The sequence below is a fragment of the Musa acuminata genome, chromosome BXJ2-2, assembly GCF_036884655.1.
Source record: "Musa acuminata AAA Group cultivar baxijiao chromosome BXJ2-2, Cavendish_Baxijiao_AAA, whole genome shotgun sequence".
NCBI lineage: Eukaryota > Viridiplantae > Streptophyta > Magnoliopsida > Zingiberales > Musaceae > Musa > Musa acuminata.
In genome coordinates this window covers 22,464,109-22,481,959 of record NC_088339.1, presented here as the reverse complement: position 1 = coordinate 22,481,959, position 17,851 = coordinate 22,464,109, and the positions used below count along the sequence as shown (strand labels likewise).

The 17,851-nt window shown below is 40.1% G+C and overlaps 3 protein-coding genes across 4 annotated transcripts; 1 reads left to right on the top strand and 2 right to left on the bottom strand.

Annotated features, from left to right (window-relative positions):
- Positions 1-3,616: 3,616 nt before the first annotated feature.
- LOC103973797 (uncharacterized) lies at positions 3,617-6,227 on the bottom strand. Of its 2 annotated transcripts, none has more exons than XM_009388462.3 (6): positions 5,875-6,227; positions 5,216-5,787; positions 4,925-5,117; positions 4,785-4,849; positions 4,497-4,707; positions 3,617-4,426 (listed from the first exon to the last, which is right to left on the bottom strand). In XM_009388462.3, exons 1-6 carry the CDS (start codon positions 6,064-6,066, stop codon positions 4,079-4,081), a joined length of 1,581 nt encoding a protein of 526 aa, XP_009386737.3. In that variant the 5' UTR covers positions 6,067-6,227; the 3' UTR covers positions 3,617-4,078. The 2 variants fall into 2 exon arrangements, with proteins under 2 accessions (XP_009386737.3, XP_064951465.1); XM_065095393.1 differs by having other exon boundaries at positions 4,244-4,404; positions 5,875-6,076.
- Positions 6,228-6,255: 28 nt separating this feature from the next.
- On the bottom strand, positions 6,256-8,858 carry LOC103973788 (uncharacterized). The gene is made up of 6 exons (XM_009388451.3): positions 8,560-8,858; positions 7,452-7,999; positions 7,177-7,369; positions 7,037-7,101; positions 6,740-6,950; positions 6,256-6,675 (listed from the first exon to the last, which is right to left on the bottom strand). The coding sequence occupies exons 1-6, from the start codon at positions 8,713-8,715 to the stop codon at positions 6,322-6,324; spliced, it is 1,527 nt and encodes a 508-aa protein (XP_009386726.2). The 5' UTR covers positions 8,716-8,858; the 3' UTR covers positions 6,256-6,321.
- Positions 8,859-10,580: 1,722 nt separating this feature from the next.
- On the top strand, positions 10,581-17,080 carry LOC103971509 (pre-mRNA cleavage factor Im 25 kDa subunit 2). The gene is made up of 7 exons (XM_009385540.3): positions 10,581-10,785; positions 13,633-13,678; positions 15,299-15,392; positions 15,506-15,579; positions 16,135-16,221; positions 16,316-16,426; positions 16,809-17,080. The coding sequence occupies exons 1-7, from the start codon at positions 10,667-10,669 to the stop codon at positions 16,878-16,880; spliced, it is 603 nt and encodes a 200-aa protein (XP_009383815.2). The 5' UTR covers positions 10,581-10,666; the 3' UTR covers positions 16,881-17,080.
- Positions 17,081-17,851: the final 771 nt, after the last annotated feature.

The following is a 17,851-nucleotide window of genomic DNA, read 5'->3' as shown; positions in this document are numbered from 1 at the left end:
TTGACCTTATGATTTTGATCATAAACCATTTAAGCTCTTATGGTTTATTTATGTCTAAGATAACTCTGTATTTTGAAAAAACATAGCATATAAACCCCTCCCACTAACGACATACTCACGTAGTCTCTCTCGCACTAACGTTGTACTCACGTAGTCTATCTCGCATTAACGACGAGCTCAAGAGCTTTCGGTCTTACCTCGGGTGGATGCATGTCGACCAATCCGATGTTAAGCATGCAGTGGTCTCTCAGTCCCTCTTCCTCCTCTTGGGCGTTTTCGTCCCCTCCGCCTCCCACTTCGTCCTCTCATACGCTCCTACCAATCGCACTTACGATGTGGTAGTCTAGCTCTCTCTCACCCTTGCCTCCAACCTCTCATATCTTTTCCTCTTCACTTTCATCCATCACTATGACCTTCATCGCTTCCTCTTCCTCGACAAGATGGACATTCATCATTTTTTTAACTTAAATTATATATATCATTATATTAATGATTTATCGTGGGTCAATATACCGCAGACTCTAATGTTTGTTAACTCAAACTTGACATGAGGGGCTTATATACTATCCTTTTGAAAATATAAGAATTATTTTAGACATAAGTAAACCATAAGAGCTTATCCATGGCCAAAACTATATGAACTAAAATGAACATTAAGAGGGGCTAAAACCATAAGAGAGGTCACCATCGAACCGAAAATCCACCGGTTGCAAAATGCCTCAAAGTATATCTCCAATCTTGGATCAATAATGTTCCGCCTCTGATGTCTGTTAGGGTAGTTGACCTTCTCAACCTTCCTCCTATGATACTCCAAGAAAGCCTTCCTCTTAGTTGTTAACAGGCACAAGTTCTGTAGGTCTTCCGGCAGCGTGTCTGCACTCTCCACCATGTTGTTTGCGTCGCATCACTAATGAAGCCCCAAAACTTTTGCAAGTTCCAATGGCAATCGTAGTCTTAGAAGTACAACCATGACTTCAACCCCAGGTAGTAGTGAATCACATACAACACCATGGGATTAGCACGCTCTTATATACATAACCAAGTGCAGTGGGCGAGCAGGTGCGATAGACCAGCAAGTTAGAAGAGGAGGAAGGAAAAGTTTATGTGAAATTAATAATTTAAAATTAATAAAAATTATTTTTTATCCTTTTCATTTATGTCTTTTTTTTTTGTATGCGATAACACATATGATTTTTTCCATCGATGAAATTAACAATGTAAAAAAAATTAGGGTTAAATGTTTCACCTTCGTAAGTGTAGGGATCTTAATGTTACTTTTTAAAGTATATGGACCAGGATATCAATCATAGTTAACTACAAGGAATAATATGCAATTATCCTAGCTAATTCAAATTTCTCTAAAACTATTAGTATATCATTTTAAGTTATTTAGTATTTATTTTTTAGTTTACGATGAATAAAATTTTAAGAAGGATATTTTTGGGTTGAATCGGTGATTGAATGTAACCCATTGAAATTTTAGCAAATTCATGCTAGGTTCTCATGAATTATTAAGGTGAGATAATAAATTTATGAAAAAGAGTATTTTTTATGTTGAATCTATAATTGAATATAACTTTTTAAATTTTCACCAAACCTATCTAAACTTTTTCAAAACTACTACGATGAGATGCTAATATATTTATTATCATTTTTTATTTTTGTATGAATTTTCGATGATTAATTTTTAAAATAAAATATTTTTATGTTACGTTTGTTATCGAGTGTAACTATTTGAATTTTCAACAAACCTATCCAAATTTCTTTGGAACTATTGGAGTGAGATGCTAATATGTTTATTATCACTTTTTTTTATTTTATATAAATTTAGGATAATAATTTTTGTAATAAGCTTAGCTTGAGTGTAATTTAAGTTAATTTTCATCAAGTTAATCTCATTTTTTTTCAAAACTACTAGTACTTAATTCTAAGATATAATATATATATATATATATATATATATATATATATATATATATATTTAATTTCTTATGAGTTTAGGGTGATTAAGTTTTCAAATAAGATATTTTTGGATTAAATATATAATCGAGTATAACTCGAGTTATTTTTTAACAAATCAATTCAAACTTAATATTAGCATATTTATGATGAATTAAGGATAATTATATATATATATATATATGTTCTATGAATAAGTGTAACTTGAGTGTAATATTTTTAGGGTAATTTAGGATAATTCTATATAAAAAATAATATACTTTTTAGGATAACTTAAGTTTTTTAGTTTTATTATAATTTTAAAAATATATTTATATAAAAATTAATATATATTTTAATATATCATGTAAATGAGTGTAACTCTGGGTGTAATGACTAATATAAGTAAATTATGGTAAGGAAGGAGGAGGCGAGGGTGAGGCAGGTGAACGAGAGAGGAGGGGAGGTGGTGGAGGTGGATGAGAAGGGAAGTCAAAGGGGAGAGCGAGGAGGAGGATAAGGAAACTAAGGGAGGGGTAAGGAGGAAGAAGCGAACGAGGATGAAGAAAAGGTAGCAAAGTGGAGGAGGAGGAGGTAGTGGAGGACGTGGAGAAGATGGAGGTAATTTGAAAATAAAAGTAATGGGATAATTTGAAGAAAAAAAAAGAGATAATCTAGGATTAATAGGAATAAATTAACTACTTAAACTTTTATTGAACTGGTCTAGTCCGGTTCATGTGAAACAAATCGATTGAACCCAAAGTCAACATGGTCAACAAACATCAACTATCTTTTTCTATTTTATAAAAAATATTTTGATTATAATATGAAAAATGGGTTTTCTTTAGTAAAAACTAAATATGAGGGTGTCATTTGATAAAACCAGAGTTTTTTTTTGATAAATTATTCATGCTTTAACACATTTCAAATATTTAGATATTATATCCCTTACCTGGTTGCCTCGACCTCGTTGTCTTTCACCACGCTAGTCATCGGACCCTCTTTATGCACCATCCTTCTCTCGTTGTTTTCGTTTAACCATCTCTATCTCCATTTCATACGAATACCCTCCCAAAACAACTATGAAGCCATAGTTATATCGCATGTTAACACCATAAAAGCTATGATAGATAGGAATATCAACGAGACAAGATAGTGAGTGCTTTCCTCATCCCTATCTCATCTCTCATTCTCCACCCCTATCCCCATCACATTCCTCATTTAGATGGGGCGAGGGCGGGGATGAGGAATCCCCATTTGGAGTAATGAACCAATGAGTTCTTTATATTTTCTTAATTAATCTATTTTATTTTTTAAAAAAATAAAATTATTATCAAAACTAATTAATAGTACTAAAATTTATAAATAATAATGATATTTATAAAGTTTATACATCATAATAATATTCAAATATAAATATATCCAAATATAAACAATAATATTTGTTGATATGGTATCATCTGATTCAATTAAATAAAATAACTCATAATTGATTCGCAATCGACTCAACCAAGACTCAACTATTTGAATCAAGTGTACAGGTATGATACAAAGAGGGGAGTGCTCTATCTATCCCAACCCTATAACTACGTAGGTAATAAAAAATACTCTCATCCTCATCTGTTAGGGGCTAGTCCCTACAAATACTTATATCTACGAGTATTATTGATGCTCATACTCATGGGTACTATTGGCATCGAACCACAAATACAAGGGTGGAGGAGGCCACAAGGGTTGTGGTGGAGAGGTGCTTGGAATGTTTGTCATAATCTTCTTTACCATAATCCTTATAGTATTCTCCCATAAAAATGACAAAGATGACAATAAAAGAGCAATGCATGAGGAGGACCTTGCCACTAGTGTGGCGAAAAATAATAAGATCTCGTGATGAATCCGAGGCAATCAGATAACAACTAGGGATATTAAGAGCATTATAAGAAATATAGACGGGAAGAGTAAAAATTGAGGATACTTTTTGAAGAAAAAAAAAGAAAAAGCAAGAGCTTTTACGTATAGTATGACCGAGCTAAAAAAAAAAAAGTTTATACTAATTGTTTTTTTTTTCTTATGAAAATATTGTCATGCGTATTTTAAGAGTCAAACATAAATCGCTATCGTATCTACGGCTAAATTTGTTTTCTCATGTGTTAGCCTTTTTTTCCTCCCACGACTCGATTTGCTTCAAAACATTTGCTTTTCTCTCCATTATCTCTTGTAGCTCCTCCGGACTGAATGGTGGGGGAATTCTGCACGGCTCCGCTTCCTCTGTCCACTTCTCCATCGACTCCATCAGGAGCTTCTTGACGATGCCCGTGGCAGGACAAGCCACAGACTCCAAGCAGAACTCGATAGCTTTCTCCGGCACAGTAGGCTTGTACCTCAACAGCTTGGCGTATTGGATTAGTAGATGTAGAATGTAGTCATAGACGTACTCCATCTTTACTTCTTCTTTCATGTGGCTGCTACCTACTCTTCCCATGGCTTCTGCCTGTTAGTTCTACGTTGATCAGAAACACACAGGTTCTCAGGTGCAAGAAGGCTGGAGAAAGGATGCATACCTCCTCTTGGTGCTTGTTGCCCCAGTCGACAGCGAACTTGATCGAGCTGCACTTGTCGTCTTCTCTTATGGGCCAGTAGTGCAGCCCTGGCATCAGACCTCTGGAGAAGAAATCATGGAAGCGAGTCTTCACAAACAGCGCAGGCGAATCACACGCTAAGATGTACTTATTACTCACTGACCATGCCCGGCCTTCCACAAAGATCTTATACCTGCACGCCATCACAAACCTGAACCTAAGAGAGGAGAAGAGAGAAGGAATGTAGGAACGATGAGAAGAACAACTCGCCTATACTTGCATTGGCTTGCTAGGTTTGAGTTATTGTAACCTTGCCTCTTCTCACTGTCCCAGTTCTACAGCAGAGTACCAGCCAGATTGAGTTGGAGCATATATCGTAGAAGTAGCAGATGCAGTGTTGTGTGGCGTACCAGTGCGTAGAGACGAGCATTCCAGTCGTGATGCTTGGAGACGTTGCACCTCATGAGATCGCTCCTGCTATCAGATACCCATGGATTGCCCTTCCAGTAGGCATATGGCTCCCTGTCTCTCCATTTCACTCTTCTGTTCCCTTCTTCCAGCTCCTTGATCACGGTCCTCCATGGCTTTATATTGACCTCAGCCCTTCCAGTCACCATTACAGCTACTTAGAACAGAGGAATCTAAGGACAAAACATGGCAACAACATCTGGAGTGGAGTATCTTGCGCATGAACTTATTACCAACCCCAAAACGACCAATCAGGGAAGACGATGTCCAGTGTCTCATCATCCTTGCAGTACCGGAAGAGTGGAGGCGGAGGTGACGACCGGTGGCTGGCTGACTTGACGGAAGGCGTGTCGTTGCAGTTGAACATGAGATCGATATCGGGGATGCGACCTGGATATCGATTAGCGAGCTGGAGGAGGCCCCAAAGCGTGAACACGTCTCTCGTCTGGAATCCTCCTCCATAGTGCTCCACGTAGACCCGGCCATCGAGCACCACCAACCGGAAGGTGGCGAACTTTTGAGCACTCTCCACCATCTCCCTCGTGATTCCTGTGGTTTTCCACGGTCGTAAGTCCTCGTAAATCCATCGGAAGTAGTCGGGGCAGGAAGCAGAGGATTGGGGCATGGTGGGGGGGCGAGAAGGAACAACTGATGCAGAGACTTGTCTTTGGCAGATTGGAACTGCTGTTTGATTTCCACAGGTCAAGGCGATAGGTTTTGGTTGACGTTTCGGCGCGGGGTGTGCACTGTGGGAGATGTTTGATTTGAGAGCTTGTGGAGTCATGGTGGTTACCATTCTGTAATCCTGCATTAGCAGAAGAAGTAACAATGATGTTATTGCAAGTGTAAATCCAAAAGGTAGAGAAGAAGAAGAAGATCCAACTGCACTCACAGAGATGTTGGCGATCCAAAAGGTAGAGAACACAAGAACTAGCAAGGCGAGGAAGATGACAACGACTCCCATTGTCGACGATCGTATCGTGGCCGCGACGCGGTTCGATTTGTTCTTAAACTCTGCAAACATCGCCTCTAATTCACGCAACCCATCTGAGTACCCTTCTAATTCTCTCTGTGCATCAACCATCGGTTGATAATTGCAGGGAGGGAGAAAATGGAAGAACAAGTAACTCGAGTATTTGGATCGAGATTTCTTATCAAATCATGGTTTCTATATGTCTATTAAACTGTTTGATATCATCCCGATATGGATAAGCTGTGTTATCCATTCATGATATTCGAGTATATGTCGAACTTATCCATCCCAACTTCTCCGTTGGCCTCAAATTCTGATCATATAACAAATGAATACAATCAAGTTTTCTTAGGTCTCCGAATCAAATCAAACACCTTTATTCCAAGCTTGCTGCTTCCACAACTCTACTTGCGTCACGGCGTTAGCTTTCTTCTCCCGCACCACTTGGAGCGCCTCCGGATCGAAGGGTGGAGGCATCGCGCACGGCTCTGTGTCGTGCGTCGACTTCGCCATCGACGCCATCAGGAACTCCTTGACGAGGCCGGTGGCAGGGCAGGCCATGGACTCGGAGCAGAGCTCGGTGGCTTTCTCTGGTACGGCGGGCTCGTACCTCAGCAGCTTGGCGTACTCGGTTAACAGGTGCAGCATGTAGTCGTAGACGTAGTCCATCTTTAGCTCTTCCTGCACGAAGCTGCTGCCTGCCCTTCCCATGGCTTGTGCCTGCAAAGCTTCCGTGATTGAGCGTCTCGTAAGATTTGGAGCAAGAAATGCATGTGATGCCTACCTCCTCTTGGTGTTCGTTGCCCCAGTCAACTGCGAACTCGATCGATCTACACTTATCGTCCTCCCTTATTGGCCAGAAGTGTAGTCCTGGCATCAGAGCTCTGGAGAAGAAGTCATGGAAGTGAGTCTTCACAAAGAACGCAGGCGAGTCGCATGCTAGGATGTACTTCTGGCTCACTGACCATGCTCGGCCCTCGATGTAGATCTTGTACCTGCCATTAACGAGAACCTCCCCCGTAAATATAGCATGAGATTTCATTTACAGGTAAGAACAAGCGGAGATCAGGAAGCAACTCACCTGTGATCACATTGGTTGGCCAGGTTTGAGTTCCTAAACCCTTGATTGATCTCCCTATCCCAATTCTACGGAGAAGTAAAATAATAGAAAGCTCAGAAGCATCTCAAGCAGTGTTCTTGATCCAGTCTTTGGTGTCGTACCTGATCATAGAGACGAGCCTTCCAGTCGTGATGTTTGGAGAGGTTACACTTGATAAGATCCCTTCTACTGTCGGATACCCATGGATTGCCCTTCCAGTAGGCATACGGCTTCCTGTCCCTCCATTTCACCCTTTGATTTCCTTGCTTCAGATCATTCGCCAGTGTCTCCCATGGCTTTATATTGAGCTCAGCCCTGGCAGCGACCACAGCAACAAGTTACACATCGCAAGACATTGCTTCAGAACACGCGGCAAGATTGTGGATGAGCCCATTACCAGCCCCAGAATGACCAGTCCGGGAAGACGATGTCCAAGGTCCTGTCGTCCTTGCAGTAGCGGAAGAGAGGTGGAGGCGGCGATGACCGGTGGTCGGCCAGCTTCACGACGGGTGTGTCGTCGCAGTTGAACATGAGGTCGATGTCGGGGACGCGGCCGGGATACCGGCTGACGAGCTGCAATATGCCCCACAGGGTGAACACGTCTCTTGTCTGAAACGCTCGGCGGTAACGCTCGACGTAGACTCGGCCGGCGAGCACCACCAACCGGAAGGTGGCGAACTTTCGAGCTCTCCCCACCATCTCCTCTGTGATGCCGGTGGACTTCCACGGTCGGAGATCTTCGTGCACCCAGCGGAAGTAGTCAGGGCAGGAAGGGGACGACTGGGGCACAGAAGAGATAGCAGACGGAGGCGGAGATGGAGACAGTGATCTTTGGCACACAGGAGTCGTTTGGTTTCCACAGGCCAAAATTATGGTCTTTGACTGTGGTTTGCGGGGTTGTGAGCTAAGAACTTGTTCATTCTTGGAGCTTATTGTTGTGAGAGTCTACACAGAAAGAGACGCTACAAGATTAATTTACAGAGCAATCAATAGATAACACTGTCATCGTAACAAAAGGTTGGAGTATACACTTCCATGATTGATTTCTAAATGATTTAAGGTTCATATGTATCAGAATATTTCAATTTTATATAAAATACATGAGATTTCATCTTAGATCACGAGACAAATCGTTAGCAATTTGAACACACACAGCCTATTTTGAAGTGTCATTGATGTTTATCGTTCACCAAGAACACAATGGCACTATGCAGCAGTGGGGCTGATGGCTGGGGCACACCCTTTACAAAATGGAGTGGCATAGTGGCTGTCCTGCGAGTGCAATCTCAATTATTGTCACTAAAGTTGCATTCCACTGGAACGAAGCCCGTCACATTAATCGCACTAGGAATAATCTCGTAGGCAACTCCGGTTTGGACATTCTCTGTTTGAGTCCTCAATACACCAAGAATCCTAACACTGCTCGATGGTACTGTGGCCAGGAGATTGAACGGGAAGCCAGCAGAAAGAATGCTTTAGCCGGAAAGAAACGCGAATTCACTTACTGTGCCATCGATCCAATGCGTGGAGATGACGATGACAAGGACGACGAGTGTGAGGAAGACGACGGCGACTCCCTTCGTCGACGATCGTATTACAGCTACGGCGCTGTTTGCCTTGTTCTCCAACGACACGTTCATGGCTTTCAAGCATGTCCTCATCTCGGCCTCTCAATCTCTCCTGCTAGTGTATATGCTTGAGCTCCGGCGTCTGCTATTTCCTTGCTCCCTGGATCGAAGAAGAAGAAGAAGAAGAAGAAGAAGACTGAAGAGTTGCGGAGGATGGAGATTCGTCGCGAGGGTTTCCTCTGTTACAACATCCTTTCCACGTTCAACAACACGCCTCTTGGCTTCTCCTCTTCCTCATCTGTCGTTTTGACGTCTAGAATTGGAACTCTGCACACGGGCCACTTTTGGAGTCTTCGATAAAGTAAGTCCATCTTCCACCCTTACCTGCGCGAATTCCATCTCGACGACAATCGAACATCCGGCCTTGGCTTCAGAACATGGACCGACCAATGGAGACGTGCCATGTCACCAATCTGGACTTGGTCAAATCTCATGCCAACACGGCCACGACCGAGTCATGACTTGTGCAGTGACATCGGGTTGAACTTATTTTGGACATCTCGGTCCGACCAACCCACTTAAACCGGGTTCGTCTTCCCTTTACTCGAGCCTCGATTGGGTTCGCTGAGTCAATTTTACATTCTCTTCACCCACCCCCGTTGTCATTCCATTGCTTACACACAACAATAGTCCACGCATCATTAGTTTCGTCGACGTGAAAGATTCCCCAACTTCACATGCCTTTAAAAGTATTTCCTGTATGATTGACGTGTTCTCTCAAGTAACATAGCAACACAAATGTATATGTAGCGGCAAGACATCTAAAATTATGTGGGTTATTATAATAAAGTCATCAGTATGTTCAAAGCATGAACAAATGCAGCTTCATTGAAGTAGTGTCATCTGGAATATGACTACTAAAGCTGTTCAGCTATTCAGATGAACAGAGGTCCGAGTTTGGCCCATACTACCACACAGAAGATTACCTGCCCAATAGCAACAGTTCTGCTCGTTCTCATCTCCTCTGTTCCTACGAGTTCTAACCCACACTATCACGCAGAAGATTACCTAACCTAGACATTTTTATCGAACACTCCACATGCATTCCTACCCCAAAGTAGTGCACATTCCGACTCTGGGTGTTGCCAAAACCACTAGTCACAGTTGCAAAGATCAAACCACTCGTTAATAGTATGAAAGGCATCCTGTAATCTCATTAATTTGTTCTAGCATTTTGGATTCATAAGTATCATCTGTGGTTAGCAGCATTCCCAAGTCCAGGAAGCAACAAGACCACGAGCAGAGGAACTCCCTGCAGAGACAACCTATGCAGAGAAGCAATTGAAAACAATCTCCTGCCCCCATCCATCTCCACCAAAAACACTGCTGCTCTCGATGATTCCCACGACGGAAGCTCGAGACTTCCTCTCCTTCTGTTGCTGCTGCTCCTTCCGTAACCCAGAGCCGGTCGTCTTCCCCGACTCGGCTGCCACCGCCGCCTTCTCCTTTCTGCGCCTCACAACGTACTCTTCCGAGATGTACACGTCCATGGTGGCGGTGGTGGAGATCAGGTGAGGCTGCACGTTAGCTCGAAACCTCGGTCGGCGCTGGAGACTCTGCGGGCAGTGCGGTGGCGCATATAAAGAGGCAAGAAAAGGTGGCGAGAAGAGCGGAATCCAGTGGGCTTTAGTCCCACGTTTTGCTTGTTGGGAAACCACGAAATCCACGGTTTGAGGAAACCCATCAAACCTGACTCGTACACGCGTCGAACGCACGGCCACACGTAGTCGATGATGCCTCTCGATGAAAACACTTTTGAATTCCCTAAACATGGAGACGAGCTTTAGTTCTCGTTGAAACATCTGTTTCTGTTTCTTTTAACAAGAAAAAGAAAACGTTTTCCTTCTTTGTGTCGGTCTCAAGTTCTCTAAGGGCGAACCCCGAAATAAAACCCCAACCGAATCAGTTCGGGTTCGCCTGGTACTTTCGGCCGCCGGTCAAGCGTAGAGCCAGAGAACGACGCAGGCGAGGAGGAAGAGGAGGGATGGTGACCTCGTCGGTGGTGAACACGTACCCCCTCTCGAACTACACGTTCGGGACGAAGGAGCCCAAGATGGAGAAGGACACCTCCGTCGCCGATCGCCTCGCCCGCATGAAGGTCAAGTAAGTCCACCACCCTGATCGCTCCCGAAACCCTAGTCTCGTTTCTTTTCTCTTTCGTATCAAACACTAGTACTATTTGATTTGTGGTAGGCTCCTCCCTTTTGTCCAATCCACGACGTAAGTAGCGGCGGATCGCAAGATCAAAGACAGGGTTGATTTAAGAGTTTTGGCACCTTCCCTAGATCGTAGGTACACTTACATTGATGCTGGAACTGTTGGGGGTAAAAACTCAGTGATAAAATATTAAATCTGATTTAATTAATAAAACAAAAATAAGAAGATTAGAATTCATTCGGAATCGCGTTTGTGATGCTGTCCTAAGGAATCCTTCACAGGTTTGTGGTTCAAGGATACGACCGGGATTCCTCTTTGGGGGCACGACCGTGGGGAGGTTGACGCTGCGAGTAGAAGAATATTTTTCATATAAAATTGATTGATAAATTCATTTATGGCTATGTGTAATCATAACCAATAAATTCAATTAAAGTATGTAAATCAATCAGAAATAACGTATACAAAATAAGGAAACAAGTAAAATAAAAATAAAATTTGAGATTTCTATTTTTAAAATATAAAATATCTAACAGAAATGATGCATAAAGTCCATTGTTAGGTCCAGTTTTATACAGTTGAATTCATACTCTGCGGTTTGGAGGCTAATAATACTCTTCTTTTCTGATAAAGTTTATCATCCAAAAGTCACATCTTGTAACGGTTGTGGACTAAGTAGTGGCACCTGGAATGATGGTGGCTTGAAACAAGGATCATCCACTGTATTCTTTACCATGCTCATAACAGTTATTTACTCATTGATTGGATAGATTAAGATTCTTACTAAAAATATACTCTGATCCATGATTCGTATTATCGGTCAATACCGGTGTATCAACCGGCTATCAATATGGTACGTACCAAATTGTACCGAGCGTACTGACACATGGTACATTGGGGTGTACCGATGTACTGCCCATATCGGTCCTCTATCGGACTGGTACGTACTGCTTGTACCGAGCGGTACACCAAACCTTGTTCTGATCTCTCTCTTGAAACCCATGATAATTGGTTTTTTTTTTTTTTTTGGGTCAATATCCAGGCGTATATGTTAGGAAGGACAAAGTCGTAGTATGCTTTTAATTGTAGAAGCACTAAAAGTTTGCATGACTTAGCTTTTTTATTCTTGTTTCTTATTGGAATGGTGCTCTCTTAACCGAAAAGGATAGCATTGTATGCACCTGCATGTTGAATTTCCAACTCCTTGTATGACCTGTGGTTGATAAGTTTGCTTCTTACATGCAATCTTAATTGAGCACTTAATGTTATTGTGGGTAGTTTCATCTTCCCTGGGAAATGATATGCACTTAATGTTATTGTTTGGTGGGATAATATGCACTGTATGAAGCACTGCAAGACAACAAATATGAAAATTTTGATTGAATGAATATTAGTTCGTGTAAGTTGTGTTTACTGGCTGGGTCTGTAAAACTCAAGGCTCATTAAGAAATTGATGATTACCATCTTTAACATGTATCCCTATTCAAAGTGAATATTTTGGAACTTGTATCATGTATGTTTCTCCACTATTTGCCTTCAGGTTTAAGCTATTTGCTTGTATTTTCCATTGAAAATGGAAAAATATCTTAACATTCTGTGAAAGGCTATATCAACTTACTGTGTTAATGAAATGGAATTGCTTCTTCTACCTCTTAGCATTGAGGCACCCATTTGATCATCAACTGTGGATTGGAGGCTTCTTTAGAGGAATTTAGGCTACTTTTCTTATTGATTTGCTAATGATGTCATACTAAATTTTCAATTAATAACCAGAAGCCTGAGTTGTAGCTAATGTGTACTTCTTTTTCCTCAAGACTGTCATGATTACTTTAACTATATTAGGTGTTATTTTGTCAAAATCCATTTTTACGTGTGATCACTATTCTTTACAACGTCACAGCTAAAACATTCTTGCTTGATACTAACCTTTTAAGCCATTGTAAGGCACAAGGCAAAATGCCTTGGTTGCATATTCTTAGAATGGTGACTACCATTGCCAATTGATGCTCACCTTTCAAATTATTCCTGTTGATTTTTTTTTTTTTCCATTTTGTTGTTTTTGTTGGTTGCAAACAGCACATTGCTTGAAGGACCTATCATATGATTCTATGTCATGTAATTTTCTTTCTTTTAAAAAGGATGTTACTGGTGAAGTGACTCTATTCTTAAAGATGTAACAAAAGAAAGACGATGAAGGCACCAAGAGTGGTCAAATATTGGTTGAATTGTCAACTGCAATTAAGGAAATTTTCATAATTTAGCAGTCTTTGAAGTTGTACATTTCTAAAACTTTTATGGTTATTGTCAAACAGCAACTTCTGTTTTCATACAAAACCAAGTGCCGCAATTGCCCATAATTTGGCACTGGGACTATCCATAAATAGAAATTTGTGAATTGAATTGTCATTTCTAAAACTTCTGTTTTCATACAAAACCAAATGTTGGTTGAATTGTCAACTGCAATTAAGGAAATTTTCATAATTTAGCAGTCTTTGAAGTTGTACATTTCTAAAACTTTTATGGTTATTGTCAAACAGCAACTTCTGTTTTCATACAAAACCAAGTGCCGCAATTGCCCATAATTTGGCACTGGGACTATCCATAAATAGAAATTTGTGAATTGATAGTAACTGATAGTAGAATGAAAACCACTGTTGTTTTCTTGTCAGAAATTTTGGAACTTATATTGGAGAAAGCCCTTTGGTATTTCTCATCTCTTATGGCACATCCCTAATGTGACGTACTGGAACTTTTGAATTCTTCTATTGTTTGACTTCTTCTTTTCTTTTGATTCAGCTATATGAAAGAAGGTATGCGGACAAGTGTTGAAGGAATTTTACTGGTAAAGATCTACACAATATACCAGTATCTTATCAGCTTTTAGTTGCGTTTTGGTTTTCTCAACATTGTGGAAGATAAATAATGGAATATGGTGTTCACATTTTTCTTTGACAGCAAGCTAATCTATTCAAAATTTTATGGTTATGTACGTTGTGGTGAATTTGTTGGTTATTCTCAATTCCTACAAAAGTGCACTCTTGATTTGGTTATAATGTGGAAGTGCTCACAACAGTAATCGTGAGTTTGTAACATCAATATTTTGTCCTTGATTTGAAAATACATTTAATCTTTGTTCTAGACACTGAGTTGTACTCGAGAGGTATGCCAGAATGCATATTGCAAATATGGACAATGATTAATTTAATACCATGAATTTAGAATGAAAGAATCACAATTGTAAGGATCCTCGGACAGGATAGGTTTTGGAAATATAATAAAGATCCACGTTTTAGCCTCTTCACACTTGGCTGTGTTGCAATATTCTTATTTGATTTTTTTCATCCCTAGTTTCTTTCGGGAAATGTTTTGGAAATTGTTTTTCTTCGTAGTGAAACCATGGACTGCTTGATTTTTTTTGTTAGATTGGTTTAGAATTAAATCAATTATATGAGCATTATTTTGGCTGGTTCTGGGATGAATTATTTGTCGCATATTATACATGAGCTTTGGGAAAATCAACTTGACTGAGCAAATTTGTTGAAGTGGAATGCATATTAGCTGCAAAAAAAGGAAATCTGGTTCACTCATCACTACTCTTTTCTCTTCCTCTTTGCACTTCTTTTTCCTATTTCTGTGTTGCTTCATGTTCTTGATTTCTACCCTTAATCATGACTAATAATTGTATGCACCAAGAAAACCTTTTCATCCTTTTTGCTTTCACAATTCAATGAATGATTTTTAAGCTTGGGTGTACCTCAAGAATATGTTTTGTATATACTGTCTTTGTATTTCGTTCTTTCTTTTAAATGCAATTGAAATAACCTATTAATTTAACTTCGATCCTTGTCATTCATTTGTCTATCTGTTGTTTGGGAAACTTCATTCAAGTCTAATGCTCTACATAATACTCTCTTGGGGAGTTGTCTGTTGTTTGGTAGCTTATCCATATGGAATCATCAATCAGGTTTCTTTTGTTATTTGAGTTTGGCTAACCTCTGTTGCAAATTTGAACTTTGTTCATTGAAGGTCCCTAAACATCTAGGATAATTATTAATGTTTATCTCAGTGAGCTAATTTTCGACATGTTTTGCCTCAAGCTTTCTTAGCTGCCTTAGACATTTTTTTTCTTTAAATATCTTTGATCAGGTAACCAAATTTAGTGGGAGCTAGCTGCTAACAAAATACAACAAAGCAGTAATGTCCCAACTGCTAGCCAAATGTTTTCAAATATTGTGATGATTCCTTCTACGTAACATGATTATTGTTCTGTGCTGTTGTGCATTGCGCAAGTTATCGATAGCATATCATGTCTTGTTATTCACCCGAACATGTGATGGTCATAATTTTCCTGGGATATCTTGTTTTCATCATAAAATATCAATGTGGAAATTAAAAGTTTGTATCGAATTTGAGTTTTCCCATCACTAAAGTTAAAACTTTATTTATTTATTTGTTCTTGTAGGTCCAGGAGCACAATCATCCGCACATACTGTTACTGCAAATAGGCAATACTTTCTGTAAGCTTCCTGGTGGACGTCTAAAGCCTGGGGAGAATGGTAGGTTGTCAGTAATGCAAAATCCTATTTCCTGACATGTTCTAGCTTTGATATATCTTTCATGGGAAGTTTTCACTTGTCTGACCCTGTGTTCATGTGATTTGATTTGTCAGAAATAGAGGGTCTGAAACGAAAGCTTTGTAGCAAACTTGCTGCAAATTCACCTTCCTTTCTGCCGAATTGGCAGGTACTTCGCCAAATCAAAATTTTCTTGGCCTACACTAAATTCACTTTCTAGTTATCGACGAAAGAACTCTATAAGAAGGAACACACACACCATGTGCATTGATTATAATTTGTAAAACAGTCTTGTTTCTGGTTAATTCATGTGCACAGAAGCATTCATCTCATGCTGAGAAAAATGTTGCACTAACAGTAACATTGTGTTGGCCACAATGTAGCCTTCTATACCATTCTTGTCTCAGCAACTTTGCCTGATCTGGTCCACATTCTGAACTATCAGATGTGTCAAACAACTAATACTTCTCCAGCTTGTTTCTTATTTCCTCGAGCATGAATCACGGCATTCATTTCCACTTTTGTGGTGTTGGAGATTTTGACTCATATGCACTTTTTTCCTCTTCTAATGGCATCGCTGAATGAGGGTTTTATATCATTACTTGTTTGCCATAGTACTGTTTGTTATTTCTTTTACCAATTGTGGTGCATATATTGACTATGTGCCGAGCTCAAGTGGCACCTATTATGGTGACATTGGTTACATGTTTGCTTTAACTTGCAGATCGGTGAATGTGTTGCTACCTGGTGGAGGCCGAACTTTGAAACAGTAATGTACCCATACTGCCCTCCTCATATAACTAAGCCCAAGGTATGTTGCACTTATAGCTTCATAAATTGACTAATGAATTCAAAATTAGTGGGGTCTATTTTCTGATTCTAAACCCAAAATTGTCTATTTCCAGGAATGTAAGAAACTTTTCCTTGTGCACCTGTCAGAAAGAGAATATTTTGCTGTTCCCAAAAACTTGAAGTTGCTTGCGGTTCCATTATTTGAACTATATGACAATGTTCAGGTACCAGCATACACCTCAACTGTTAGAAGATCTGCTTCACTACAACAATTGCAAGAATTGTGCATTATGACTCTTTTTTAAGCTGCTATCTATTGCCTTTTATACATAAAATAAAGTTACCAATATAAGCAGATGATGAGAGGTCCTTCAGGTTTTAGCTTATGGATCTGGAGGATAATATTCTTTACATTTTTCCAAACCTACCTGATATTGTGATATCGATCATATGCTGCCTTTTACCATATCTGTAACCGTAATCTTCTAGTTTCTTACCCTAGTTCACTTTTGTAATGTTAAAAAGTCTTGTTTGTTTGTTTTCTATTAGGCATATATTGTTCTTCTCTAACATAGAAAACATACTTGTCCTTTGAAATGGATGCAGAGATATGGCCCCGTTATATCAACAATTCCACAACAGTTGTCGAGGTTCCAGTTCAACATGGTTACATCATGAAACTGATGAAGCTAATCTTGATGACCTCCAAGGAAATTCAATGGTAGGAACTTGCTTAGCTACTAATTTGAAGCATTCGATCTTGTTGGATACTCGGTTATCTTAGTTAGTACTTCAAAATTGTATGGTCCTAATAAGTTACCAGCAACTCCTATTTTTTTCATATTAAGTGGGTTGCAGAATCAAGAAAAGGTTTTTTCCTTGCTGCTGCTCAAAGTATTTGGTATTTGGGGAAGATATACAAAATAAAATAAAAACTTAGGTAGCTTTAATATATTGAAATATATGAAATTTGTGATACAACATGTAGTTTGCTGGTGGTGGTGGTAGTGTTGATTTGTTGGAGGTACAAAATACTGGAGTTGATACAGGACCCACCTGTGTCCATTCAATCCCTTGGCATGAGGTCCCAGAATCAGAAATGGGCGTCGACAAGATCAGCAAGGGACCTGCGTCCACACACGTTCCAGCAGTTGCCACCACGAGGCACAAGGCATATTAGCCAACGTCTCCTTGTTCCTCCTCCACTCGCCTTCTCCTCCTTTCCTTCTCGTTCATCGCCACCGGTGGAACATTGACTCTCTCTCTCTCTCTCTACAATCCCATTCGCTTTCTGTAATGCTATCCAGTATCTATAGATGATAGCATTCGAGCTATCATGGTGATGCTCCAACGCCATAAAATGGTGATGCTCTCTTTGGTGGCGAGGGGTCTGTGCATTTTAAGTCCACCAGTCACATTTGGTTGAACGCCCCCCCTACATTTGCCATCTTTTGGACCTGTTAACCTCATAGCCACAATTGACATTGGTTTGACTATTCTAGACCATCGGCATGGGTAGTTCAGATGAAGGAAAGGTGATCAATGTACTATTTATGTACCATGGCATGAGAAATCAATCCCTCCTCCGTTAACGTTCTCTGTTTCAGCTCGCATTTGTGTTCCCGTGCTAATTTAATATTTCCTTGGCT

What these genes read in the sequence shown, in the direction of transcription:
- LOC103973788 (XM_009388451.3), bottom strand. Translation starts at nt 8,715, where the DNA reads ATGAGGACATGCTTGAAAGCCATGAACGTGTCGTTGGAGAACAAGGCA. An exon ending in CGCATTGGATCGATGGCACA is followed by an intron (nt 8,000 to 8,559) that starts GTAAGTGAATTC and finishes CTTTCTGTGTAG; the next exon opens with ACTCTCACAACAATAAGCTC. An exon ending in AGGCTCGTCTCTATGATCAG is followed by an intron (nt 7,102 to 7,176) that starts GTACGACACCAA and finishes ACTTCTCCGTAG; the next exon opens with AATTGGGATAGGGAGATCAA.
- LOC103973797 (XM_009388462.3), bottom strand. Translation starts at nt 6,066, where the DNA reads ATGGTTGATGCACAGAGAGAATTAGAAGGGTACTCAGATGGGTTGCGT. An exon ending in ATGCTCGTCTCTACGCACTG is followed by an intron (nt 4,850 to 4,924) that starts GTACGCCACACA and finishes ACTCTGCTGTAG; the next exon opens with AACTGGGACAGTGAGAAGAG. An exon ending in GCAACAAGCACCAAGAGGAG is followed by an intron (nt 4,427 to 4,496) that starts GTATGCATCCTT and finishes TAGAACTAACAG; the next exon opens with GCAGAAGCCATGGGAAGAGT.
- LOC103971509 (XM_009385540.3), top strand. Translation starts at nt 10,667, where the DNA reads ATGGTGACCTCGTCGGTGGTGAACACGTACCCCCTCTCGAACTACACG. An exon ending in CTCATATAACTAAGCCCAAG is followed by an intron (nt 16,222 to 16,315) that starts GTATGTTGCACT and finishes GTCTATTTCCAG; the next exon opens with GAATGTAAGAAACTTTTCCT. An exon ending in AACTATATGACAATGTTCAG is followed by an intron (nt 16,427 to 16,808) that starts GTACCAGCATAC and finishes AAATGGATGCAG; the next exon opens with AGATATGGCCCCGTTATATC.